This window comes from Oncorhynchus mykiss, chromosome 16, assembly GCF_057628025.1.
Source record: "Oncorhynchus mykiss isolate SJ-2025 chromosome 16, ASM5762802v1, whole genome shotgun sequence".
Classification (NCBI taxonomy): Eukaryota; Metazoa; Chordata; class Actinopteri; order Salmoniformes; family Salmonidae; genus Oncorhynchus; species Oncorhynchus mykiss.
Genome location: NC_143037.1, coordinates 6,842,753 through 6,870,572, shown reverse-complemented (window position 1 = coordinate 6,870,572; position 27,820 = coordinate 6,842,753). Strand labels below are relative to the sequence as shown.

Here is a 27,820-nt window from a genome sequence, read left to right as displayed (position 1 = left end):
TCAGTGGTTTGTTTACCATAAAGAGCATTATCAGCTCATACCGACAACAGGTTTTTGATTGCGATAGAAACTTAGAAGCACCATCAGAGGATTTAAGTCTCAACATAGGATTTTCACATTACACCAACACAGTTTGCATCTCTCCAACTCTGCAAATAATCAAGAAATCAAACCTAGAAAAGTGAATGTCTTTCCCGCATTGGTCACTCCATACGTGAAAACGAGAGAATTTCCGCCTTCCAGAACCTCCTTGACGAGGCCTCTCACTGTGCTGTCAAACATCTCCCTCTGAGTGGTTTCTGGCCCTAAGACCTGAGGACAAAAATGAAAAAATAACATGGTTGGAAGAACCTTCATTTTTTTTTTGTTCCTAGAAAAAGAGTCATGGGTGTCTCCAACAAACCCTGCTGACTGACCTGTGAGAATTGAAACCGTTGAGCCGATTTGTCACGGAGCCGCGCTGAGAGCGAAGTCCTTGGAGCCTTAAGGAGGACCGTGTCCGGGCGCTCGATGGAAACGCAGTCCTTGAATGTGTACAGGGAAAAGACAGCAAGTCATAGTCAAAGCTCAACAGTTATTATGTTTCCAAGTCTCTTGTTAAAATCGGGAAGTGTGTGCGCGGTGGTGAGGTAACGGGTATCTATATTCAACAAAAATATAAAACGCAACATGTAAAGTGTTGGTCCCATGTTTCATGAACTGAAATAAAAGACGGCAGACATTTTCCATATACATAAGAAGAAAAAAAAACCTCTCTCAAATAGAGCACTAATTTGTTTATATCCCTGTTAGTGAGCATTTCACCCTTGCCAAGATATGCCACACCTGTCAGGTGGCTGGATTATCAAGAAGCTGATTAAAACAGCATGATCATTACAGGTGCACCTTGTGCTGGGGACAATAAAAGGCCGCTAAAAATTGGAGGTTTTGTCACAACGCCACAGACGTCTCAAGTTGAGGGAGTGTACATGATGACTGCAGGGAGTGTACATGATGACTGCAGGGAATGTCCACCAGAGTTGTTGCCAGAGAATTAGTTTATTTCTCTACCATAAGCCGCCTCCAATGTCATTTTAAGGGAATTTGGCAGTATGTCCAACCGGCCTCACAACTGCAGACCATGTTTAACCACACCCAACCCAGGACCGACACATCGGTCTTCCTCACCTGCGGGATCATCTGAGGGGGGTGCTGCAGAGTATTCCTGTCTGTAATAAAGCTCTCGCCTGGAAAAAATAATATTCTGATATGCTGGGCCTGCTCCCCAGTGTGTTTGTCTATTCCCACCCATGGTGGCCACTTGCAGTCATGTGAAATCCATAGAGTCGGGCTAATGAATTCATTTCAAATTGACAGATTTCCTTACATAAACTTTAACTAAGTAAAATATTTGAAATGATTGCATGTTGCGTTTATATTTTTGTTCAATAGAGATGGTTCATGTGACAAACTGGGGTGTACTCACTACGCCGAAAAACATTTTGTAACAGATATATATTTCAAACACTCTTCAACATGAACTTGCCCAGTTTGTCTCAGCTGTTGGGTTCTTAAAACGGAAGTTGTAGTTCATTTTAAATTGTATGGTTTCCACTAGGGCTGGGAATTGTCAGGGACCTGAAGATATATTATCATGACACTTGGTGCCAATAGGATATGTATTACAATTCTCACGTTTCAATGTGTATTTCGTTTTGCTGTTCCAAACATATTGCTCGCCATATGTCTACTGCAGAGGGACAAGAGAGAGCGCAATCAGGAAACACATTTTGATTCGTAATGGAAATTAGCGCTGAAAACAAAATTGGCTCCCTATTTAAAAAGGATGGAGAACAAGCTATGAAGGGAATTACTGGAGTTTTGGTGCTGGTACAGTCAAATAGCGCAAACATAATATTGCGACAGTAAAAACGATACATGTAAAAATGTATATCCCGATATGTAACTATCGATTTAAATCCCGATATGTAACCATCGCCATTCCGAATAGCCTGCGAAGTGTTTGGCACGATCTATAAATGATCGATTATTCTGTGTGCTAAGGTTAATGAATACACCCCTGCCTGGATTTCAAGCTGTGTTGAGTTCAATTACCTGCGATTCGCCCTTTTCACTCTCAGTTGTTGTGAATGGTCGAATGCGAAGGTACACCTGCAAGTGTTCATGCTCTTCCAGGCAAGACTCCTGGGAGTCTATGGAATTAAACTCAGAAAATAGGTCTTTCTTCAAGTCGTCGAAGTTAACTTCCCGCTCCACGCTTTCCAATTTGTTGTAAAAACACGATTCCATCATCCTGTGTCAAATAAATGTTGTGGGAGAGAGACAGCTAACGTTAGATGTTCAACAAGCGCACCATCCACATGGAACTAAGCAGATCACAACACTAATGCTAATAAATCAGCACAATAAACAAGTGGCGTTGTAGTAGAAACATTTTGGCATTAACTTAAACTCCTTGGTATGTGCACTGACAGCTCTGTGTTACAGCTAACATGAGCTAAACCAGAGAGAGGAAGAGACGAAGTCAATAATAATAATAATAATAAAAACGTATTCTTTGGCTAAACCAACATTCAGACGATGGCAAACGCTAACAGAATAAAGAAACATGCACAACGCTACCCTGTCTGAATGATAAAAATAAAAAAACATTAAATTGACATCAGGCTTTTTACTTTCTACTTACGTGAGAAAACGGATTCCCAAAATATTGATCGCATCAAAAATCCTTCTTCAACCCAAACTGTCCCGGTCTTATTTTTAAATTCGACCAATCGGGAGAGAGGAAATTTTTTTTTTTTACCGGAAGAGTTCATTGGGGCGAATAGTTATTTTTTTTCCATAGGCTACAACTGTGACGTCATTCCTCAGTCTCTAGGCTGCCACTCACTGATATGTCATCTCTCAGCGCATCTCTCAGGAAAAGTGGGGGTATCGAAAGGAACCATATAAGGAGAAATGGGGGGGGGGGGTTCCGAATAGAGTTTTAACACTACACGCGCTGGAATTCCATAACTACGAAACTAATCATACAATAAAACGTCCCTTTTTCAGGACCTTGTCTTTCAAAGATAATTTGTCTTTCAAAGATCTTCATTGTAAAGGGTTTAAACACTGTTTCCCATGCTTGTTCAATGAACCATAAACAATTAACGAACATGCACCTGTGGAACGGTCATTAAGACACTAACAGTTTACGGCAATTGAGGTCACAATTATGAAAACTTAGGACTCTTAAAGAGGCCTTTCTACTGACTCTGAAAAACACCAAAAGAAAGATGCCCAGGGTCCCTGATCATCTGCGTGAACGTGCCTTAGGCATGCTGCAAGGAGGCATGAGGACTGCAGATGTGGCGAGGGCAATACATTGCAATGTATGTACTGTGAGACGCCTTAGACAGAGCTACAGGGAGACAGGACGGACAGCTGATCATCCTCACAGTGACAGACAAATGTAACCACACCTGCACAGGATCGGTACATCCGAACATCACACCTGCGGGACAGGTACAGGATGGCAACAACGACTACCCGAGTTACACCAGGAACGCACAATCCCTCTATCAGTGCTCAGACTGTCTGCAATAGGCTGAGAGAGCCTGGACTGAGGGCTTGTAGGCCTGTTGTAAGGCAGGTCCTCACCAGACATCACCGGCAACAATGTCACCTACGGGCACAAACCCACCGTCGCTGGACCAGACAGGACTGGCAAAAAGTGCTCTTCACTGACGAGTCGCGGTTTTGTCTCACCAGAGGTGATGGTTGTATTCGTGTTTATCGTCGATGGAATGAGCATTACACCGAGGCCTGTACTCTGGAGTGGGATTGATTTGGAGGTGGAGGGTCCGTCATGGTCTGTGGCGGTGTGTCACAGCATCATCGGACTGAGCTTGTTGTCATTGCAGGCAATCTCAACGCTGTGCGTTACAGGGAAGACATCCTCCTCCCTCATGTGGTACCCTTCCTGCAGGCTCATCCTGACATGACCCTCCAGCATGACAATGCCACCAGCCATACTGCTCGTTCTGTGCGTGATTTCCTGCAAGACAGGAATGTCAGTGTTCTGCCATGGCCAGCGAAGAGCCCGGATCTCAATCCCATTGAGCACATCTGGGACCTGATGGATCAGAGTCTGAGGGCTAGGGACATTCCCCTCCAGAAATGTTTGGGAACTTGCAGGTGCCTTGGTGGAAGAGTTGGGTAACATCTCACAGCAAGAACTAGCAAATCGGGTGCAGTCCATGAGGAGGAGATGCACTGCAGTACTTAATGCAGCTGGTGGCCACACCAGATACTGACTGTTACTTTTGATTTTGACCCCCCCTTTGTTCAGGGACACATTATTAAATTTATGTTAATCACATGTCTGTGGAACTTGTTCCGTTTATGTCTCAGTTGTTGAATCTTGTTATGTTCATACAATAATTTACACGTTAACTTTAATGAAAATAAACGCAGTTGACAGTGAGAGGACACTTCTTTTTTTACAAACGCCATGACTTGATATTTCAATTATTATTATTATTTAAAATATTCAACAATAAATAATACATTGTAAAAAATAATGGATTTTCTATAAGTTACGGTAGCTAACGTTAGCTAGCGTTAACATTGACTTTCAAAGACACAGCTCAGAGTGAATATAATTTCTTTTTTTTTTGCATAACTGAAATGGATTATTGTCCAATCTGCAGACCATGACTAACGTCTGATAACCCAAACGGACGTCCTGAGTGGCACCTTACGAAACCTCCACTTCTCCTTATATGGTTCGTTTCGAAAAGTCCACTTTTCCTGAAAGATGCACTGAGAGGTGACAGCAGTGAGACCCTAAGGGGTGACTGCTCTGAGAGATGACATCGCAGCTCTCCTCTCGTTTTTTACGGTCTCTGGCCATGTATGGATAGCTACAGCCAAAGTATGGTTGACCGGAGTATGGGCAAGTGTCTGTGACGAAAGAAGTGGGTGTATGGAAAGAGAATCCGCTAATTGGGAAGATTTGTTGCAACTCAAGACCGTTTTAGGGGGCTGATTGGGCTGCACGATAAGTGATAAGCCGGTGAACCGGTGTTGTTTCGATGTGCTTCCTACTCCACAGCTGCAAATTTTTTCCCTCCCATGATTTTATTTCAAGTAGGATAGCAGCCTACACAAGAAATGTTGATAACCATATAGATGTCACCTTGATACAAACATACATCCATCCATCCATCCATACATACAGTTGAAGTCGGAAGTTTGGGTTGAAGTCATTAAAACTCGTTTTTCAACAACTCCACAAATGTCTTGTTAACAAACTATAGTTTTGGCAAGTCGGTTAGGACATATACTTTGTGCATGACACAAGTAATGTTTCTCACACCGAAGAACCGAGTTCGTAACAGGGTCTTGACAGAAACAGAGCCCTTCTGTCAAGACCCGGTTACGAACTTGGGTCTCCGGTGTGAGAAAGTCACTTAGCAAACTGAGCCACTAATAGTCAGCGGAACCCAGAAGAATGAGGCAGACACAGCAGTACTTGAGACGGTGTTTTAATAAAGTAAACAGGAAAGATCTTCAGGCAAAAATATAATTCCAAGAGAACAAAGGTAATCCTCCAAGTCAAAAGGTAAATCCACAAGGTGGAAGGTACAGCAGGAAAAAGCCTCAAAAGATAATCAAAAATAAATAAACGAGAACAAAAACAGAGTACCACAAGAGAGTCCAACTGGAGCAACACATGTACACAGCATCGCTGGGGCTGAGTGCTAACATTCAAACACAGAGCAAAGAACTGAGGAAAACTAAGGGTTACGTTCAAGGGAAACCAAGAGGGTCAAAAAGCACAATGGGGGCATCTAGTGGCCAAAACCGGAACAATCCTGGCCAAATCCTGACGCACCATTAAATATGTCTACACTGTATTTCTGATTTGATGTTATTTTAATGGACAACAAATGTGCTTTTCTTCCAAAAACAAGGACATTGCTATGTGACCCCAAACTTTTGAACAGTAGTGTGTGTGTATGTATATATATAAACACATGATCTGTGGTAGGCTATGTGAATAACGTGGAAGGCTACATGAATTCCGTCTGTAATATTTGATTTAGATTTATAAGGGCGGGGTCAAGTTTACAGTTGAAGCTGCTTCACTCAACTCTTCCTCACGCCCCACCACTACAGAATTCAGTTAGCTTCTTATCTAGCAGTAAAAGGCATTATTGTTATTAGCCTATTTGGCGCTAACCAGCTAATCTGCCATGACGGATATGAAATTACACCACCGAGGCCGCCACCAAGCCCAGCAGCGATGATGCTGCCGAGCTCCAGCTAGCTCCGTGTGCAGAGTCTACCCCCCTTTCCATAAGTGGCTCCACAGCCCCCCTCCACGCTATACCACAATAAACATGAGTTTAATTTCCGTTTCCATTAAGTGCTTTTGAAATGAAATCTGTATCCCATCTCCACTGTAACAGCATAATGGACAGCGCCCGACACAGTAAAGCAAGGCCTATTTGGTCATGAATATAGGGAAGATAGATAGGGTAATTCACCTATTACAAACAGCCTATATGAATGCAACTGAATAAAACATGTTTTTCTTTCCACAGTGCAGTACATTACAAACGCTCCTTGCTTGATGTGTCCCTAGCAAATCCTTTGGATCTATCGATAGCATGCTCCCAGTTAGAAGAGCTGCCTTGGGTGTTAGCTTTGGATCCAATACAGAACATGGGAAACCAAAATGCAGCATCTGTAGTAACAGAGTATTCCCGGCCACTCTCTTCATATGAACCAGTTGATATTAAATGAACGTTTTTGGACAGAAAACTTGCGGCTAGAGTAGGATTCTAGGCTAACCTGGACTAGCTCTTAACGGGTCTACTTCTCTGCTATTCAAATCAGAAGAACAGAAATATCTACCACCAATCCATAGGAAACAGAACAAAAACGTAATTGTTGCCAGCAGCACAGTTACAGTCACCAATGCTCTGGATAGCATGAAAAAAGCCTGACCAATTCTGCTAGGGTGAGTAGAATGGTCAGAGTCAGGTGTTCTCTCATTTGTGTCTGGAAGTAGCTAGCAAGCTGGCCAACTTCAGTCAGTTATCTTGGGTGCGGTTGTGAGGCCGGATCGATCTGATCAACCCGACTCGTCCAGTGTGTGCTCTGAATTCTCCTAGAGCGAAATGTTTAAAAAAACAGACAATCTGACACAGCTCTGAATTTACAAACACACCCTAGTTTAGATAACTTTCCACAGTTAAACTGTAATTCAACTTTTCACAACTTTCACATTATAACAATGGCGAGCACATTCTAAGCATTAAATAATGAGTAAACAATGTGACTTTTGACCCAAATCAGCTACCTGGACCACTTTTCTCAACAAGGTGTTGTAGATAAAAAGGTAAAGGGTTAATTAACACCTTGGTCTAATTAACTGATATTCAAATCTGAAATCAGAACACTACTTCAACAATGCCTCCTTGTCTACTGTACTTTGTTATTACAGTTTGCATATACCGTGGTAATCTAGTAGGAGAGTGTATACAAGTTCAGTAGTCTGAGTGTAGTTATTTGTGATAAAATAATGTGCTCTAACTGCCCGACGATCTAAAGTAATAAGGTCGATAGTGTAGTCTATCAAATAAATCTATTATTTTATTAAATGTAACTTGGATTAAATGTAACTAATTGGCTTAAGTAAAACATTTTAAACTTCTTCCACTAAAACACAAAGATTTGTAAAGAATAGCACCAATATTTTCCATGGAAGTGAACATCTAGTTTTAAACTCTATGTCGCGCTGCCTGGGTAGCATACGTAGTATTACATAGATACGCCCATCCGTGAAGTCGAAGGAAGTTGGTTTACTAGACAATCTAGCATTGCATTTTAGTTTCGCTGTCTAGCTAGCTCATTTAGCTACAAACAAATAATAATCCACATAAATAGTTATTATCAACGATGGACAAGCTTCGTAGTATGATGGGGGGGCGAGAAGACAACGAGGAAACGGGTCTCACGGCGCAGGTAACAAACACAGCAAGAACGTCGTACTTTATCAGTCAGTGCTATGATGAAACCTTAAGATGTCCCTACCCTAAACTTAACCCCGTGAACCTTACTTAAACCCTACCCTGTGTACATTGCAACTTTAATTTGGGATAGGGACGTCCCAAGGATCCCGGATAGCTTGCCAACGCAAAACCTTGGCTTGACACATGACGAATCGAGTGGTTATATATATATATATATATATATATATATATCTGTTTTGTTTTGAGTGACGGTGCATTTCCGTTAATCACATCAATAGCATCATTTAAATGTTGTTCGTCACGAGTATTTCAGCTACCACTTTGCACCTTATTGTCATTGATACACCTCACATATGTGTCGACTGTGCTGAGATAGTTTGGTAGCTAGACCAGTGTGTCGTGAACAACATTTGACTCGGCGGTTTTTGTCGTCAAAAACATACAAGTCCTCAATTGAAACTGATGAAAACGGATACCATTTGTGAAAACATGCCACAGTTGGACTAGATAATGCTAAACCAGGTTGGAATGTTAAATCAATTCAACAAAAGACCGTTACTTCATTTTGGCGGAAAAAATGTGTGAAAGTCAGTTGAAATCAGACTGGGGATGTATTAGAATTGACTATTGCATTGGAGGCATACTTATATGAACCCCCTACCCATAATAAATACAGGTTAAATAAAATAAATATACACTGGACTGCTTAACCTATCGATTGTGCACCGATGAAATGGGTTTTCAGCCTACTCCATGACACCCACAGAACACAACGATGTAGCATTTACACAACTATTAGCCTCTTAGCTCTTATTGCAGGACTTTGACTGGGAAATCACCTCACTATTCAGTGCAGTATGAAGGTCTTGCCATAAGAGCTTAGACGCTAATATTTGCGTAAACTCTTCATCGTCGTGTTCTGTGGGTGTCACGGAGTAGGCTGAAACCCATTTCATAGGTTAGGCAGTACAGTGCATACGCTGCATTCAGAAAGTATTCATACCCCTTAACTTATTACACATTTTGTTGTTAGAGCCTGAATTCAAAATGGATTAAATAAAAACAATTCTCACGCATATAAACACAATACTCTATCATGACAGAGTGAAACATGTCTTTAAAACGTTTTTGGGGTCAAACTAACTAATAATTGTATTTTGTTAAATTTATATAACAACATTCAAACCTTGTTTAGCGTTATTTATTCCAATTATGGTATGATTCCACTATTTCTATCAGTTTGCGTCAGTTTCAATTGAGGACTTTTATTTTGAAGGCGAACCACCGATTCTACTGTTGTTGCTGACGCTGTTGTTCACGACACACATGCTAGCTCGCTAGTACATTGATCATATATGTAATTGTATGGCTGTGATGGCTAACAATGTCTTATCATTTAATCCTGTGTATTTGTATGCAACACTGCTCTTTGTATGCCTTCATAAGGACACCGTGGTTTTGTCCCACAAGAAGTCCGCCTTTATCTAATGAATTCACGTGTGTTCATTTCCCTGACTAGCAATGTACACTTCAAAACAGTGCATTGGTTCAAAACAGTTCAGTGTTGCTCAGCTGATTTACAGTACAACCATGGCTTTATTTTTCCTGTCTTGTGACATCAGAAGCAAAGATTGATTCGTGCTGCTGTCATAGAAGTTCTAAAGATACGTTACATTAGTTGTCTTGTTTTTCTGTGTTCAAATAGGTCAAACTTTTATATTTTTCTCTCTCCTTTGCCACTGATCAGCATGGTAGAAGCATCAGTAGGAAGAGAGACCTTGGGTCCCTGGGTCTGTGCTTGCGTTGGGTCGTTGCCCGTCTGTCTTGTGACATCCTACCATTGTTCTCTCCTCAGGTCCTGGATGCCTCGACCCTCAGCTACAGCACCCGGCTGAAGTGGTTCGTCATATGCTTCGTTTCAGGGATCCTGTGCTCCATACTGGTGAGATTTCGCCCTATTTCAGCATTATAGTGAGTCTGAAATGACTCACTTTTCCCTCACTACTTTTGACCCTGGCTGTACTCTACATATGGGATAGAACCAGGTCTCCCCTGTCCATATAATCTAAAAGGCAAAAGTGATCTGAGATCAGTACTACTCTGAGACAGGCAAGGGCCTCTAGGCTATTAAGAAACTGTCTCAGCATGATGCCTTGTACTTCCTGTTTGGTCCTAGCCCCCGAAACAGACTGGCAGTCTTCATGAGCCTGTTTTGACAGGTCACTAAAGTCGACTCTACCTCTATCCCGCTGTTTTAGCTCTATACTTGGCAGTTCCCATACACTCTATACGAGTGCTGCTAATCTAGGAACATGTTCCCACACTGTTCATGTACTTTAGTAGGTGACACTGATCCTAGATCAGCACTACTTTGAGAGACTATGAATACGGATACTTTAGGTCATGTAGTGTACAGGAAGGACTTATTATCTCTCTGTCTGTTTTCATATGCGTTTGCACATTCCGCCTTCCCTTCCAATGCCCACAGCTGTTTCCATCCACACTTTCTCATAAGAGTCATGTCCTCATCTACAGTGTACAGTATATTCCCTTCTGCCATAGACCTCAATGAACGAGTCTCTGTCCACAGCATGATACTGGTGATGGCTGTACACTACAATAGATTAGTGATGGCTCTAAACTACAATAGAACACAATATGATACCAGTGATGCCAGGTACAGAACAGTTGTCCCCTCTGTTAGTGTGGTTATGGGCTGGCCTGCCGACAGAACAGTTGTCCCCTCTGTTAGTGTGGTTATGGGCTGGCCTGCCGACAGAACAGTTGTCTCCTCTGTTAGTGTGGTTATGGGCTGGCCTGCCGACAGAACAGTTGTCTCCTCTGTTAGTGTGGTTATGGGCTGGCCTGCCGACAGAACAGTTGTCTCCTCTGTTAGTGTGGTTATGGGCTGGCCTGCCGACAGAACAGTTGTCCTGATAACAGCTCTGCATACTGATTATTCACACCATGTCCTTAACACTGGTGAGAGCCATTCATAACGGAAGACCTCAAATCACGAGTCAACAGAATGTTCCATTTTGGATAACACCATTTTTATATTTTGTTTATATAGGTTCATACATGCTTGTAACAGGTTATGAAGCCTGCAGGCTGTAAGTGAAGTTGTGTGGACATAAGACAGTATGATTTTATAAAAAATAAAATATAAATCCTCATTCATCATCGATCCTTCTTAGGCCTAGTTGGGGAATGTGTTAAATCATTAATTCTGAATTTTTATTCTCCATTACTCTTTACATGCTTTCATAAGGAGCTGGATCACATGAGGTAAGGTTGGTGTTGAACACAATGGTTTCTTCCACAAGGAGACACCTTTTATCTAATAGCCTATATCACTGCTCTCCAAACCCTGTTCCTGGAGAGATACCCCTCCTGTAGGGTTTCACTCAAACCCCGGTTGGGACTAAGCTGATTCATTTTAGGGGGCTAGATTAGGGTTGGAGTGAACCTACAATATGGTAGCTGTCCAGGAACAGGGTTGGAGTTAACCTACAGGAGGGTAGCTCTCCAGGAACAGTGTTGGAGTTATAACCTACAGGAGGGTAGCTCTCCAGGAACAGGGTTGGAGTTGAAACCTACAGGAGGGTAGCTCTCCAGGAACAGTGTTGGAGTTATAACCTACAGGAGGGTAGCTCTCCAGGAACAGGGTTGGAGTTGAAACCTACAGGAGGGTCTCTCTCCAGGAACAGGGTTGGAGTTAAAACCTACAGGAGGGTAGCTCTCCAGGAACAGTGTTGGAGTTATAACCTACAGGAGGGTAGCTCTCCAGGAACAGTGTTGGAGTTAAAACCTACTGGAGGGTAGCTCTCCAGGGACAGGGTTGGAGTTAAAACCTACAGGAGGGTAGCTCTCCAGGAACAGGGTTGGAGTTAAAACCTACAGGAGGGTAGCTCTCCAGGAACAGAGTTGGAGTTAACCTACAGGAGGGTAGCTCTCCAGGAACAGGGTTGGAGTTAAAACCTACAGGAGGGTAGCTCTCCAGGAACAGGGTTGGAGTTAAAACCTACAGGAGGGTCTCTCTCCAGGAACAGGGTTGGAGTTAAAACCTACAGGAAGGTAGCTCTCCAGGAACAGGGTTGGAGTTAAAACCTACAGGAAGGTAGCTCTCCAGGAACAGGGTTGGAGTTAAAACCTACAGGAGGGTAGCTCTCCAGGAACAGGGTTGGAGTTAAAACCTACAGGAGGGTAGCTCTCCAGGAAGGTAGCTCTCCAGGAACAGGGTTGGAGTTAAAAGCTACAGGAAGGTAGCTCTCCAGGAACAGTGTTGGAGTTAACCTACAGGAGGGTAGCTCTCCAGGAACAGGGTTGGAGTTAAAAGCTACAGGAAGGTAGCTCTCCAGGAACAGTGTTGGAGAGCCCTAGCCTATATGATCAACAACAAAAAAGAAACCTAAATGAGTCAAGGATCCGGTTTTTGTGAACCAGGAAGTCAGTGTGGAGATTGATATGGTGTTTTACCACTAGGTGGCGATAGTGTCACATTATTGTAGTTGTAACATTTTCAGGGAACCGTGCAATTTAAGTTGAAAATGCAATAACAAAGCAATACAAAGATTAGCATTTTTAAACATTTGAACTACCTGATATTTACCAAATAGCCTAATTCCAGGTTACATTGATCTATCTGACCTCTCGTCTTCCAGGAGTTTTATAGACCTTGGAAACGATCTGATTGGTTCAGATCAGACTGGTATACAGACTGATGGTAGAATGATACCTAGGTGGACATGGATGTGATTTCATGTTGTGTGTGTTTCAACCAGGGCACTGCACTGCTGTTCTTACCCAATGGCACCAAGCTGTTTGCTGTGTTCTACACACTAGGTAACCTTGCTGCACTCTCCAGGTGAGTCATTCATTCATGATTTTCCAGAGCTAAAGACAAAGCCTTTTCCATTGAGCTTCACCTAATGAATAATGCATCTACTTGTTACAATTACATTTCAATAGATGCCTAGAAAGGGAATGTCTTCAATTAAAATGAATTGTGAGGAAATGTAACTGGAAGTTCCATCCTATCCATCTAACTTGACTTTAGGATGCCAGACTTGAACAATTATTCATCTGCCTGTCCCATCACCTATTTGGAATGCAGGCAGTAGCAGGCAGTCAGTAGTAGTCAGTCAGTAGTAGTCAGTCAGTAGTCAGTCAGTAGCAGTCAGTCAGTGGCAGTCAGTCAGTGGCAGTCAGTCAGTAGCAGTCAGTCAGTAGTAGTCAGTAGTAGTCAGTCAGTAGTAGTCAGTAGTAGTCAGTCAGTAGCAGTCAGTCAGTAGTAGGCAGTAGCAGTCAGTCAGTAGCAGTCAGTCAGTAGCAGTCAGTCAGTAGTAGGCAGTCAGTCAGTAGTAGGCAGTAGTAGTCAGTCAGTAGTAAGGCAGTCAGTCAGGAGCAGGCAGTCAGTCAGGAGCAGGCAGTCAGTCAGGAGCAGGCAGTCAGTCAGGAGCAGGCAGTCAGTCAGGAGCAGGCAGTCAGTCAGGAGCAGGCAGTCAGTCAGTCAGTGGCAGTCAGTCAGTCAGTAGCAGTCAGTCAGTGTCAGTATCAGTCAGTCAGTGTCAGTATCAGTCAGTAGCAGTCAGTCAGTGGCAGTCAGTGGCAGTCAGTCAGTCAGTCAGTGGCAGTCAGTCAGTGGCAGTCAGTCAGTCAGTCAGTGGCAGTCAGTCAGTCAGTGGCAGTCAGTCAGTCAGTGGCAGTCAGTCAGTCAGTGGCAGTCAGTCAGTCAGTGGCAGTCAGTCAGTCAGTGGCAGTCAGTCAGTCAGTGGCAGTCAGTCAGTCAGTGGCAGTCCGTCAGTCAGTGACAGTCAGTCAGTCAGTCAGTCAGTGGCAGTCAGTCAGTCAGTGGCAGTCAGTCAGTCAGTCAGTGGCAGTCAGTCAGTCAGTGGCAGTCAGTCAGTCAGTGGCAGTCAGTCAGTCAGTCAGTGGCAGTCAGTCAGTCAGTGGCAGTCAGTCAGTCAGTGGCAGTCAGTCAGTAGCAATCAAATGTATTTATAAAGCCCTTCGTACATCAGCTGATATCTCAAAGTGCTGTACAGAAACCCAGCCTAAAACCCCAAACAGCAAGCAATGCAGGTGTAGAAGCACGGTGGCTAGGAAAAACTCCCTAGAAAGGCCAAAACCTAGGAAGAAACTGACTGCTACTAGCAGTCAGTCAGTAGCAGTCAGTCAGTAGCAGTCAGTCAGTAGCAGTCAGTCAGTCAGTCAGTAGCAGTCTCGCAGTCGGTCGGTCAGTAGCAGTCAGTCAGTAGCTGCCCTAGTGTCCATTGAGTTAGTTGTCGAAGAGGTGTTCCAAGTTATGGAATTAGAATGAGATCTGGTTCCTGTTCTAGTGGTTCTATTTCTCTGGTTCAGGTGTCAGTAAGACTACTTTGGTTGGTCCGCCCTACTATGCAGTAGTTGTTCTAAATGTTGAGACAGAACAGAATGCACGGCGGACGGGTTTCCCTATTGAGCTTTGTGTAGTAGTCCTGTGTGGTTCAGTAGGTAAGAGCATGACACTAACAAACACCAAGGTCGTAGGTTAATTTCCCGCAGGGATCACAGACGAAACATGTGGCCCCATGCGCTCACTGTCCTGGACACAATGGGCAGATTTCTAGGATTCATTGTGGTATAGGGTTTCTATAGTTCAGGACATGCTGTGCAGTAATGTGTTGGGTTGAATCGCTGACGGTGGAACAGGTCTGTTGGGTTTTAGTTTGTTATCTAAGAATCCAGAGTTGAGCTGTCAGATAAACATATCACATGTGACTCTCCAAGATACAAGTCATACCAAAGACTCAACAATAAAAAAATGGAACCCGATACCTCTCAGCTTGGCACTCAGCATTAAGGAGATGGATTGTGGGTAAGGGCCTGTGACAGAATTAGCGTCCTGTCCCGCGGGTGTACTTGTACACAGTGGCGAACCATGACTATAGGACCTAGGTCTTCAGAGGGACCAGGACTCTTCAGCACTCCATGGTGCTGAACAGACAGAGACTGTAATACCTGTGCACTCCATGGTGCTGAACAGACAGAGACCGTAATAAACTGTGCACTCCATGGTGCTGAACAGACAGAGACCGTAATAAACTGTGCACTCCATGGTGCTGAAGGAGAGACCATTTTGGTCAAACACATAGATGGGGCTGATAGACAGGGCTGATAGACAGGAGACAGAAGTCACACCCAGCATCAGATCATGGTAAAGAATAAGCATCCCATTCACTTCAGTAGGCCCCATGAAATCAGTAGGCCCCATGAAATCAGTAGGCCCCATGAAATCATACCGTTACAAAAGAACAACCATTTCATGTACGAAATGAAATTAACAAACCAGCTATTACTTCCCATTGCAAATATATTTTATCACATTATAAAGCCCTTCGTACATCAGCTGATGTCACAAAGTGCTGTACAGAAACCCAGCCTAAAACCCCAAACAGCAAGCAATGCAGGTGTAGTAGCACGGGTGCTAGGAAAAACTCCCTAGAAAGGCCAAAACCTAGGAAGAAACCTAGAGAGGAACCAGGCTATGAGGGGTGGCCAGTCCTCTTCTGGCTGTGCCGGGTGGAGATTATAACAGAACATGGTCAAGATGTTCAAATGTTAATAAATGACCAGCATGGTCAGATAATAATAATAATAATCACAGTGGTTGTAGTGCAACAGGTCTGATCCTGCTGTCTCTAGAGAGGTGAAAACAGCAGGTCTGGGACAGGTAGCACGTCCAGTGGACAGGTCAGGGTTCCATAGCCGCAGGCAGAACAGTTGAAACTGGAGCAGCAGCACGACTAGGTGGACTGGGGTCAGCAAGGAGTCATTCATCACACTAACCGGTGATCTAAAGTTAAAATGCAACAATGTTTCATTATTTTCAAAGAGATAGCTAACAGCAAGCTAGCAGCAACAAAAAAAACAGTGCCACTCACCAGATGATGTTCATTTGTAAACCAAGTTTGAAAGTTAATCTTGAAAAGGGTTATGCTAACAAATTAGCAACAACATCCACCTTGAATTGATAACAGCTGCTGCAGCTTTCTCCATTGCCACACTACCACAACACAAGCTAGCTAACATTGTGGCCCAGTACATCACCGGGGCCAAGCTTCCTGCCATCTAGGAAGGTGTCAGAGGAAGGCCCTAAAATTTGTCAAAGACTCCTGCCACCTTCGTCATAGACTGTTCTCTCTGCTACCGCACGACAAGTGGTACCGGAGCGCCAAGTCTAGGTCCAAGAGGCTTCTAAACAGATTCTTCCCCAAGTCATAAGAATCTTTCCCTCCCCTCTGAGCTTGGTTCCTCCCCTCTGAGCTTGGTTCCTCCCCTCTGAGCTTGGTTCCTCCCCTCTGAGCCTGGTTCCTCCCCTCTGAGCCCTCCTCTCTGAGCTTGGTTCCTCCCCTCTGAGCCTGGTTCCTCCCCTCTGAGCCTGGTTCCTCCCCTCTGAGCCTGGTTCCTCCCCTCTGAGCCTGGTTCCTCCCCTCTGAGCCTGGTTCCTCCCCTCTGAGCTTGGTTCCTCCCCTCTGAGCTTGGTTCCTCCCCTCTGAGCCTGGTTCCTCCCCTCTGAGCCTGGTTCCTCCCCTCTGAGCCTGGTTCCTCCCCTCTGAGCCTGGTTCCTCCCCTCTGAGCCTGGTTCCTCCCCTCTGAGCCTGGTTCCTCCCCTCTGAGCCTGGTTCCTCCCCTCTGAGCCTGGTTCCTCCCATCTGAGCCCTCCCCTCTGAGCCTGGTTCCTCCCCTCTGAGCCTGGTTCCTCCCCTCTGAGCCTGGTTCCTCCCCTCTGAGCCCTCCCCTCTGAGCTTGGTTCCTCCCCTCTGAGCCTGGTTCCTCCTCTCTGAGCCTGGTTCCTCTAAGTTTCTTCCTTTATTTGGGAGTGTTTCCATGCCACTGTGCTTCTGCTTGCTAAAATTAATTTGGTTGATTGGTTATTACTAGAGGTCGACCGACTAATCAGAATGGCCGATTAATTAGGGACGATTTCAAGTTCTCATAACAATCTGTAATCAGTATTTTTGGACACAGATTTGCCGATTTTTATTTATTTTATTTGTATTTTTTATGAATGTATGTATGTATATATATTTACACTTTTATTTAATTAGGCAAGTCAGTTAAGAACACATTCTTATTTTCAATGACGGCCTAGGAACGGTGGGTTAACTGCCTTGTTCAGGGGCAGAACAACAGATTTTTACCTTGTCAGCTCGGGGATTCGTTTTTGCAATCTTCCAGTTACTAGTCCAACGCTCTAACCACCTGCCTTACATTGCACTCCACGAGGAGCCTGCGTGGCAGGCTAACTACCTGTTATATGAGGGCTGCAAGAAGCCAAGGTAAGTTGCTAGCTAGCATTTAACTTATCTTATAAAAAATAATCAATCTTAACATAATCACTAGTTAACTACACATGGTTGATGGTATTGCTAGTTTATCTAGCGTGTCCTGCGTTGCATATAATCGATGCGGTGCCTGTTAATTTATCATTGAATCACAGCCTACTTCTCCAAACAGGTGATTTAACAAGCGCATTTGCGAAAAAAGCACTGTCGTTGCACCAATGTACCTAACCATAAACATCAATGCCTTTCTTTAAAATCAATACCCAAGTATATATTTTTAAACTTGCATATTTAGTTAATATTGCCTGCTAACATGAATTTCTTATAACTTGGGAAATTGTGTCACTTCTCTTGCGTTCCGTGCGAGCAGTCAGGGTATATGCAGCAGTTTGGGCCGCCTGGCTCGTTGCAAACTGTGTGAAGTCCATTTATTCCTAACAAAGGGCGTCATTAATTTCCCAGAATTGTACATAATTATAACATAACACTGAAGGTTGTACAATGTAACAGCAATATTTAGACTAATGGATGCCACCCGTTATATAAAATATGTAATGGTTCCTTATTTCACTGAAGGAATAAACGTTTTGTTTTCGAAATGATAGTTTCCGGATTCGACCATTTTAATGACCAAACGCTCGTATTTCTGTGTGTTATTATGTTATAATTAAGTCTATGATTTGATAGAGCAGTCTGACTGAGCGGTGGAAGGCAGCAGCAGGCTCGTAAGCATTCATTCAAACAGCACTTTCGTGCATTTGCCAGCAGCTCTTGTTCTGTTTATGACTTCAAGCCTATCAACTCCCGAGATTAGGCTGGTGTAACTGATGTGAAATGGCTAGCTAGTTAGCGGGGTGCGCGCTAATAGCGTTTCAAACGTCACTCGCTCTGAGACTTGGAGTAGTTGTTCCCCTTGCTCTGCATGGGTAACGCTGCTTCGAGGGTGGCTGTTGTCGACGTGTTCCTGGTTCAAGCCCAGGTAGGAGGTAGGAGAGGGACGGAAGCTATGCTGTTACACTGGCAATACTAAAGTGCCTATAAGAACATCCAATAGTCAAAGGTATATGAAATACAAATCGTAAAGAGAAATAGTCCTATAATTCCTAAAATAACTACAACCTAAAACTTGTTACCTGGGAATATTGAAGACTCATGTTAAAAGGAACCACCAGCTTTCATATGTTCTCATGTTCTGAGCAAGGAACTTAAACGTTATCTTTCTTACATGGCACATATTGTACTTTTACGTTCTTCTCAAACACTTTGTTTTTGCATTATTTAAACCAAATTGAACATGTTTCATTTTTTATTTGAGTCTAAATTGATTTTATTGATGTATTATATTAAGTTAAAATAAGTGTTCATTCAGTATTGTTGTAATTGTCATTATTAAAATTAAATATAAAAAATCCCCCGATTAATCGGTATCGGCTTTTTTGGGTCCTCCAATAATCGGCATCGGCGTTGAAAAATCATAATCGGTCGACCTCTAGTTATTACAGTCAGAGACAGGTGTCGTGTCGTCTCAACATCGTGTATGGCTGTCTTGACGGATTGACACAGTGCCAATTTTGTGACTAACAGGAAACTCTCACGTCTCTTTGTTTCAGGTGTCATTTAAAAAAATAAAAATATTAGAATTTATTACGCCAATGGCAACAGCTAGTCTTACCGGGGCTAGTCTTACCGGGGCTAGTCTTACCGGGGCTAGTCTTACCGGGTCCGACACAACAACAAAGGCATTACAGACAAAAGACTTTACAATTTACATACACGTTAATGTTTTTAAAGTGTGTGTGTGTGCATCTATCAGTTCCACATACATGTCAGTACATACACACAACCAGTAGGTCACATTGGGAAGAGGCGTTGTGCTGTGAGGCGTTGCTTTATTTGTTTTTTGAAACCAGGTTTGCTGTTTATTTGAGCTGGAAGGAAGTTCCATGCAATAATGGCTCTATATAATACTGTACGCTTTATTGAATTTGTTCTGGATTTGGGGACTGTGAAAAGACCCCTGATGGCATGTCTGGTGGGATAACTGCGTGTCAGAGCTGTGTGTAAGTTGACTATACAAACTATTTGGAATTTCCAAAACATTTGCGTTTCTAAGAAAAACAACAAGTGGTGCAGTCCGTCTCTCCTCAACTCTTCAACCAAGAGAGACTGGGCATGCAGAGTATTAATATCAGCCCTCCGATTACAATGAAGAGCAAGACGTGCAGCTCTGTTCTGGGCCAGCTGCAGCTTAACTAGGTCTCGTGTGTGTGTTTACGCAGCGACAAAGCTGTGTGAAACAAACTGGGGGACAGTGTCTTGTGTGTGCTAACTCCTGGTTACTGTTCTGAACCACAAACAGTGGTGTCATGTTTACACTGGGCCTTTGTCCCAAATGAAATGTAGTGCACTAGATTTAACCAGGGCACATATGTAGGGAATAGGGTACCATTTGGGACGGCAGGTAGCCTAGTGGTTAGAGTGTAGGGACGGCAGGTAGCCTAGTGGTTAGAGTGTAGGGACGGCAGGTAGCCTAGTGGTTAGAGTGTAGGGACGGCAGGTAGCCTAGTGGTTAGAGTGTAGGGACGGCAGGTAGCCTAGTGGTTAGAGTGTAGGGACGGCAGGTAGCCTAGTGGTTAGAGTGTAGGGACGGCAGGTAGCCTAGTGGTTAGAGTGTAGGGACGGCAGGTAGCCTAGTGGTTAGAGTGTAGGGACGGCAGGGTAGCCTAGTGGTTAGAGTGTAGGGATGGCAAGTAGACTAGTGGTTAGAGTGTAGGGGTGGCAGGGTAGCCTAGTGGTTAGAGCGTAGGGGCGGCAGGGTAGCCTAGTGGTTAGAGCGTAGGGGCGGCAGGGTAGCCTAGTGGTTAGAGCGTAGGGGCGGCAGGGTAGCCTAGTGGTTAGAGCGTAGGGGCGGCAGGGTAGCCTAGTGGTTAGAGCGTAGGGGCGGCAGGGTAGCCTAGTGGTTAGAGCGTAGGGGCGGCAGGGTAGCCTAGTGGTTAGAGCGTAGGGGCGGCAGGTAGCCTAGTGGTTAGAGCGTAGGGGCGGCAGGGTAGCGTAGGGGCGGCAGGGTAGCCTAGTGGTTAGAGCGTTGGACTAGTAACCGGAAGGTTGCAAGTTCAAACCCCCCTACATGACAAGGTACAAATCTGTTGTTCGGCCCCTGAACAGGCAGTTAACCCACTGTTCCTAGGCCGTCATTGAAAATAAGATTTTGTTCTTAACTGACTTGCCTAGTTAAATAAAGGTTAAAATTTTTAAAAATGCAGCTAAGACGGTGCTTTTGTCCAGTATGTCCTCATAGGAAGTGGAAGTGCTCAGACTGTCATTTTTCAACCAATGTGTATATTCGGCTATGCAGGTTAGTAAGTGCCACGTTGTATAATATTTAGGCTCACAAGCCCTTCAGCATATGATGGTTATGTAGTGGTGACTTTAACGGTTACTACTACTCAAACTGGCTCTGTTTGAAAAGCTTGTCTGCCTGAGAACCCACACACACACACACACACACACACACACACACTGCGCACCTCTGCACTTTTCCCAGGTTAGCTAGTTCATGATGTACCTGTGGTTCTAGATCACTCATGAGTTCCCACAAAATTCTCACAGATGTTTCAATTGGACTTCATATTTATTAATTGAATGGTCCCCCCCAATCATCAGGTTCCTATAAATATCTGGGCTTTTTGGATTGACAAAGGATTTAACATTTTAAAAAACAGACTGATGAGCTAGTTAAAAAAACTAAGATTTAAAGTGGACTTTTTAAAATAGATCTTGCCTCTCCCTAAACAGCAGGAAGCAGATTATACAGTCAACTTTCCTGACAGTTCTTGACGATGGTGACACTATTTACCAGAATGCAGCAGCCACCACGACGCTTACTTGAAGGAATTTCCACCTCTATTTCTCGCACTATTCATTTTACAGACACAAAAAGACCCCACCATGTCGAACAAATTATCTGTCGCTATTTTAGAAAATTGTACCGGAACTTCCTGTTTACGTTGTAGCTGTCATGTTTTTATATACGGTATGACTTTACGCGCATAAAAACTGTGGATGGAAACGTGGTTAGAGGCTTTAATAATGTTCCTGCTCCACTGAGCACCTTAAGCCCTTCCCCGTCCCCTCAGCTCCCCTCCACATCCTCTCGTTCCACTCAGCTCCCCTCCACATCCTCTCGTTCCACTCAGCTCAGCTCCACATCCTCTCGTTCCACTCAGCTCAGCTCCACATCCTCTCGTTCCACTCAGCTCAGCTCCACATCCTCTCGTTCCACTCAGCTCAGCTCCACATCCTCTCGTTCCACTCAGCTCAACTCCACATCCTCTCGTTCCACTCAGCTCAGCTCCACATCCTCTCGTTCCACTCAGCTCAGCTCCACATCCTCTCCTTCCCCTCAGCTCCACATCCTCTCCTTCCCCTCAGCTCCACATCCTCTCCTTCCCCTCAGCTCCACATCCTCTCCTTCCCCTCAGCTCCACATCCTCTCCTTCCCCTCAGCTCCACATCCCCTCCTTCCCCTCAGCTCCACATCCCCTCCTTCCCCTCAGCTCCACATCCCCTCCTTCCCCTCAGCTCCACATCCCCTCCTTCCCCTCAGCTCCACATCCCCTCCTTCCCCTCAGCTCCACATCCCCTCCTTCCCCTCAGCTCCACATCCCCTCCTTCCCCTCAGCTCCACATCCCCTCCTTCCCCTCAGCTCCACATCCCCTCCTTCCCCTCAGCTCCACATCCCCTCCTTCCCCTCAGCTCCACATCCCCTCCTTCCCCTCAGCTCCACATCCCCTCCTTCCCCTCAGCTCCACATCCCCTCCTTCCCCTCAGCTCCACATCTTCTCCTTCCCCTCAGCTCCACTTCCTCTCCTCCGCCACTCCTCTTCTCTCCCCCCTCTTCCACCTTCCTCTCCTCTCCCCCTCCTTCACCCTGTGGCTGTCAGAGGCTTCCTGCCCACGTCACCAGTCACAGATAGACGGCGTTCTTCTGTCTCATCATCTGACCTGATCACCTCATGACCTGCCTCATGACCAGCCCCTTCTCTACCTCAGCATCAGTCCACTTCACCCCCTGTGGCTGTCTGAGAGCCCGTTTGCGTCACCAGTTACAGATAGACGGATGTGATGCTCTGCAAACACACAGCCCACTCAGATGAGCACGCACGGGCACACACATATATACACACACACACACTGACACACAGCGCCATCAAATTGAAGATGACACATTCAGTTGGCTAGATGGAGAGGTGGCAGGCAGGGTCGTAGGTCAGGTGGATGCATCTCTCCAGGGTCTTTGTGTGAAAGCAGGGTCGTAGGTCAGATGGATGCATCTCTCTAGGGTCTTTGGGGGCCAGCAGATGACATGGGTCAGATGGATGCCTCTCTCCAGGGTCTTTGTGTGAAAGCAGGGTCGTAGGTCAAATGGATGCCTCTCTCTAGAGCTGGGGGGGGGGGGGGGAGCAGAAAAAAGGTGGGAGGAAGTGATGATTTGATAAAGATGACAGATGCACTCAAAAAATAGATCCATCAGAGCTGGAAATGAAATGGGTGGGTGCTTAACAAATGATACTGATGACTGATCATGTAAGGGAGACGGGGTGAGGATTGTTGTACGTGGGTTTAAATGTGACTGTGTTCCATGTAATGTCCTTACAAGCTGTAGCCATTAATAGATGGCTTATTATATAACCCGCCACAGAATATCTATTCACACCGTTGAAATGACAATGTATTTGTTTTGCTTGTCAATTATGTAAATGGCATTTTTTTCCCCTGTTTTTAAAATGGGGAATCTGTGATTGTTACATCTATTTAATGACTCATCTATAGCCATTTGATTATTGAAGAGTATATTCTAATTGACTCATGAGCTTAGTTCAAACGGTCTTACTTACTCCATCACTACCCCAAATATAAGATTGTGTACTCCATTGTTTGTATACAATGGGATTGTAAACAAACACTGTATAGCCTCAAAACAAGATTCAAACAATAATCTTGATGTCACGGATGGTTAGTCCTTGCAGTAATTGCACCGTCTATACATTTGCGAGTGGTTACATTTCTCCAGCCCCATCCCTCAGCTGTATACCGAAAAAGTGGTGGGGCGGGTTTGTTGTTTGAATCCCAGATTCCCCCTTTAATAAAGATCTCTTTCATCATACATTTATTTTCCGTAATTTTTTTTCACAAAAAAATTGTTTCTCTGGGCCTGTGTGATTAATATGTTGTCTATTGAAATCTAGAAATCTGAAATCTAGAATCTATTAGGCATTATTTCTATGTTGTAACCAGTGTGTTTTGCGTTATCTGTCTTGCAGCACCTGTTTCCTGATGGGACCCGTGAAGCAGCTGAAGAGAATGTTTGAACCGACCAGACTGATAGCCACCTGTGTTGTGTTGGTAACTACCTACTGCACATCCACGTATTCAACTGTTAAATAGCCTAGCTTCTGCTTATAGCCTAGCTTCTGCTTGTAGCCTAGCTTCTGCTCGTAGCCTAGCTTCTGCTTGTAGCCTAGCGTCTGCTCGTAGCCTAGCTTCTGCTCGTAGCCTAGCGTCTGCTCGTAGCCTAGCGTCTGCTCGTAGCCTAGCGTCTGCTCGTAGCCTAGCGTCTGCTCGTAGCCTAGCGTCTGCTCGTAGCCTAGCGTCTGCTCGCAGCCTAGCGTCTGCTCGTAGCCTAGCGTCTGCTCGTAGCCTAGCTTCTGCTCGTAGCCTAGCGTCTGCTCGTAGCCTAGCGTCTGCTCGTAGCCTAGCGTCTGCTCGTAGCCTAGCGTCTGCTCGTAGCCTAGCGTCTGCTCGTAGCCTAGCGTCTGCTTATAGCCTAGCGTCTGCTTCCACTGCTCCCGAGTGGCGCAGCGGTCTAAGGCACTGCATCTCAGTGCAAGAGGCGACACTACAGTCCCTGGTTCGAATCCTGGCTGAATCACATCCGGTTGTGATTGGGAGTCCCATAGGGCGGCGCACAATTGGCCCAGCGTCATCCGGGTTTGGGCCGGGGGTAGGCCGTCATTGTAAAAATAAGAATTTGTTCTTTAACTGACTTGCCTAGTTTAAATAGAGGTTTAGTAACAAATAAAATTGACATTTTATAAAAGGACATACACAGATGTCCTTGTCAACTAATGTTAAGTTAAACAACCGCATACAACGATCATAGTAAGTAATCCCACAGCAGCTTTTCTCACTCGGGCTGACTTTGCTGAGAGCTGCTTTATTGAAGACAGGTTTTATTTACTACGACTGTGATGATACGTGATTTATCTCACCTAGCTACCTTGAGGACAGGGTTTATTTACTACGACTGTGATGATACGTGATTTATCTCACCTAGCTACCTTGAGGACAGGGTTTATTTGCTACGACTGTGATGATACGTGATTTATCTCACCTAGCTACCTTGAGGACAGGGTTTATTTGCTACGACTGTGATGATACGTGATTTATCTCACCTAGCTACCTTGAGGACAGGTTTTATTTACTACGACTGTGATGATACGGGGCGGCAGGGTAGCCTAGTGGTTAGAGCGTGTGACTAGTAACCGGAAGGTTGCGGAAGGTTGCGAGTTCATACCCCCGAGCTGATAAGGTACAAATCTGTTGTTCTGCCCCTGAACAGGCAGTTAACCCACTAGGCCGTCATTGAACGCATCTAAAACGCATCCTACTGTGTTTTCAAAGTTGAAAGAGTGACTAACTCCCTCACTCATTCGTAATACCTGTGGTAAAGTTGGGTCAAAATTATCCTATTTACATTTCGTAGTCAATTTTGGGATGTCAAATAGGCTGTTTTCTAAACGACAGTAGTTTTTTTTAGGGTCAGTTACTCTTTAAGTTTGATCTGCTGTTAGGGCAAGTCAAAACACTGACACTCAAAAGCTGAGTGGTGATCTGAAGTAAATCCCTCACAGTAGATTACACATGAATCAAATTATGCGTTAATCACAGTAGAATAGATAATATGTTAATTGAACCAATATTCAGGTTTTACTTTTGTTTTTATCTTTCTGTTTCCAGCTCTGTCTCGTTTTGACTCTTTGTGCAGTTTTCTGGGTAAGTATCCGAAAGCCTCTAAACAGTTCAGTAGCCTACATTGTGACCCTAACCCAGTTTATCCCAAACTCAGTCCTGGGTATCCCAAGAGGTGCATGTTTTTTGTTTTTTTGCCCTAACACTACATCGCTGATTCAAATAATCAAAGCTTGATGATGAGTTGATTATTTAAATCAGCTGTGTAGTGCTAGGGGCAAAACCCCAAACTTGTACCCTTTTGGGGTCCCCGGGACCGAGTTTGGGAAACGCTGCCGTGTGCACTATAACAAATCTACAACACAGCTGTTTGACAAAAGACACGAGATTGGTTCTGTCTCTGTAGTGGCAAAAGAAGGGACTGGCCATCATCTTCTGCATTCTACAGTTCTTAGCAATGACATGGTAAGTAACACTATCCTCTCCACTTTATTTTAAGAATGTGAAATGTCAGAATAATAGTAGAGAGAGTGATTTATTTCAGCTTTTATTTCTTTCATCACATTCCCAGTGGGTCATAAGTTTACGTACACTGAATTAGTATTTGGTAGCATTGCCTTTAAATTGTTTAACTTCGGTCAAACGTTTTGGGTAGCCTTCCACACGCTTCCCACAAAAAGTTGGGTGAATTTTGGCCCATTCGTCCTGACAGAGCTGGTGTAACTGAATCAGGTTTGTAGGCCTCCTTGCTCGCACACACTTTTTCAGTTCTGTCCACACATTTTCTATAGGTTTGAGGTCAGGGTTTTGTGATGACCACTCCAATACCTTAACTTTGTTGTCCTTAAAAGCATTTTTGCCACAACTTTGGAAGTATGCTTGGGGTCATTGTCCATTTGGAAGACCCATTTGCAACCAAGCTTTAACTTCCTGACTGATGTCTTGAGATGCTTCAATATATCCACATCATTTTCCTACCTCATGATGCCATCTATTTTGTGAAGTGCACCAGTACCTCAGAACTTCCGAGGTCACCCTCCTCTCATGACCTCAGAGCCCCCCAGAGGTCACCCTCCTCTCATGACCTCAGAGCCCCTCCTCTCACGCTCACGTTTTGTTCCGGCACCTCCCGATTTACAAATTATGCTCTGGCAAGATCTGAAAACAGCCTTTGGTGGAGGGAACCCCTAAAACGTTAATGAATTAGAGCCGTTTGCTGCTGAAGAGTGGGCCAGGTGGTCAGTAGGAAGGTGCAGCAAGCTACAAGAAACATTTGTTGGCAGTTTATCTTGACCAAAGGCTTTGCAGTTGTAGTTTGGAAAATCCCCAAAAAAACGTGTGGAGACCAGAAGTGTTTGTCAAATTCAATTTATTTATTTTTATAGAACAAATTGGGAATTATTTATGGAAAGTGAAAGATGTCCATATATTTGGTCGCAAATGTATCACAATCCACCTTCTTAAAAAGAGACACGCTATCTGCAACGTCAGTAAACCTTTCCTCCTTTGGTACATTTGCACGATGTCATAACACACCTACACAGTCTTCTATTGCTCACTTATCACCAGACTGCAGTTCACTTGATGGGGGGGGGGGGGGTTGAACTCTTCTGTGTCAACGAGAGCATAGCTGACTTGGCGCCAGCTGATTGGCTCACTGGGCTCGTGCGTATGCTGAATCCAGTTCATGGGTAAACTCTTAGACGTGCACTGTGCACATACTGTTGTACCTGCCTTTACTTCACTGACTTGGTTTGTTGTTGCCGTATCATGTACACGTTTTAAAATGGCGTTCAAATACAGTAGACAACAAATGGACAATAAGAAAAATCCTAACAGCATATATTGATGAAAGAAGACCAGCCTGCTGGCCTTACTGGATGGATAGGAACATTAACCCCAGTTGTTTAGGAAGGGGCATCACACCTTAGTGATAGGAACATTAACCCCAGCTGTTTAGGAAGGGGCATCACACCTTAGTGATAGGAACATTAACCCCAGCTGTTTAGGAAGGGGCATCACACCTTAGTGATAGGAACATTAACCCCAGCTGTTTAGGAAGGGGCATCACACCTTAGTGATAGGAACATTAACCCCAGCTGTTTAGGAGGGGCATCACACCTTAGTGATAGGAACATTAACCCCAGCTGTTTAGGAGGGGCATCACACCTTAGTGATAGGAACATTAACCCCAGCTGTTTAGGAGGGGCATCACACCTTAGTGATAGGAACATTAACCCCAGCTGTTTAGGAAGGGCATCACACCTTAGTGATAGGAACATTAACCCCAGCTGTTTAGGAAGGGGCATCACACCTTAGTGATAGGAACATTAACCCCAGCTGTTTAGGAAGGGGCATCACACCTTAGTGATAGGAACATTAACCCCAGCTGTTTAGGAAGGGGCATCACACCTTAGTGATAGGAACATTAACCCCAGCTGTTTAGGAGGGGCATCACACCTTAGTGATAGGAACATTAACCCCAGCTGTTT

At 44.4% G+C, this 27,820-nt stretch overlaps 2 protein-coding genes across 16 annotated transcripts in view; one reads left to right on the top strand and one right to left on the bottom strand.

Moving 5' to 3' along the window:
- Positions 1 to 2,785, bottom strand: part of kif20ba (kinesin family member 20Ba) — a 39,715-nt gene extending 36,930 nt beyond the window's left edge. For 14 of the 15 annotated variants that reach the window (XM_090201833.1, XM_090201820.1, XM_090201825.1 and 11 more), the window contains exons 1-4: positions 2,687 to 2,785; positions 2,095 to 2,293; positions 417 to 524; positions 174 to 312 (exon numbers count right to left, since the gene is read on the bottom strand). In XM_090201833.1, the coding sequence (XP_090057959.1) occupies positions 174 to 312; positions 417 to 524; positions 2,095 to 2,292 (445 nt within the window). In that variant the 5' untranslated portion in view covers position 2,293; positions 2,687 to 2,785. Of the gene's footprint in view, positions 1 to 173; positions 313 to 416; positions 525 to 2,094; positions 2,294 to 2,446; positions 2,565 to 2,686 lie in introns of those variants that run through there. The other variant, XM_090201821.1, reaches the window with a different exon arrangement.
- Positions 2,786 to 7,812: 5,027 nt separating this feature from the next.
- The window catches only part of sft2d1 (SFT2 domain containing 1), a 40,499-nt gene continuing 20,491 nt past the window's right edge, over positions 7,813 to 27,820 (top strand). Inside the window, exons 1-6 of the mRNA XM_036946060.2 lie at positions 7,813 to 8,019; positions 9,883 to 9,969; positions 12,812 to 12,894; positions 23,681 to 23,762; positions 25,377 to 25,412; positions 25,735 to 25,793. Of these exons, the coding sequence (XP_036801955.2) occupies positions 7,954 to 8,019; positions 9,883 to 9,969; positions 12,812 to 12,894; positions 23,681 to 23,762; positions 25,377 to 25,412; positions 25,735 to 25,793 (413 nt within the window). The 5' untranslated portion in view covers positions 7,813 to 7,953. The remainder of the gene's footprint in view (positions 8,020 to 9,882; positions 9,970 to 12,811; positions 12,895 to 23,680; positions 23,763 to 25,376; positions 25,413 to 25,734; positions 25,794 to 27,820) is intronic.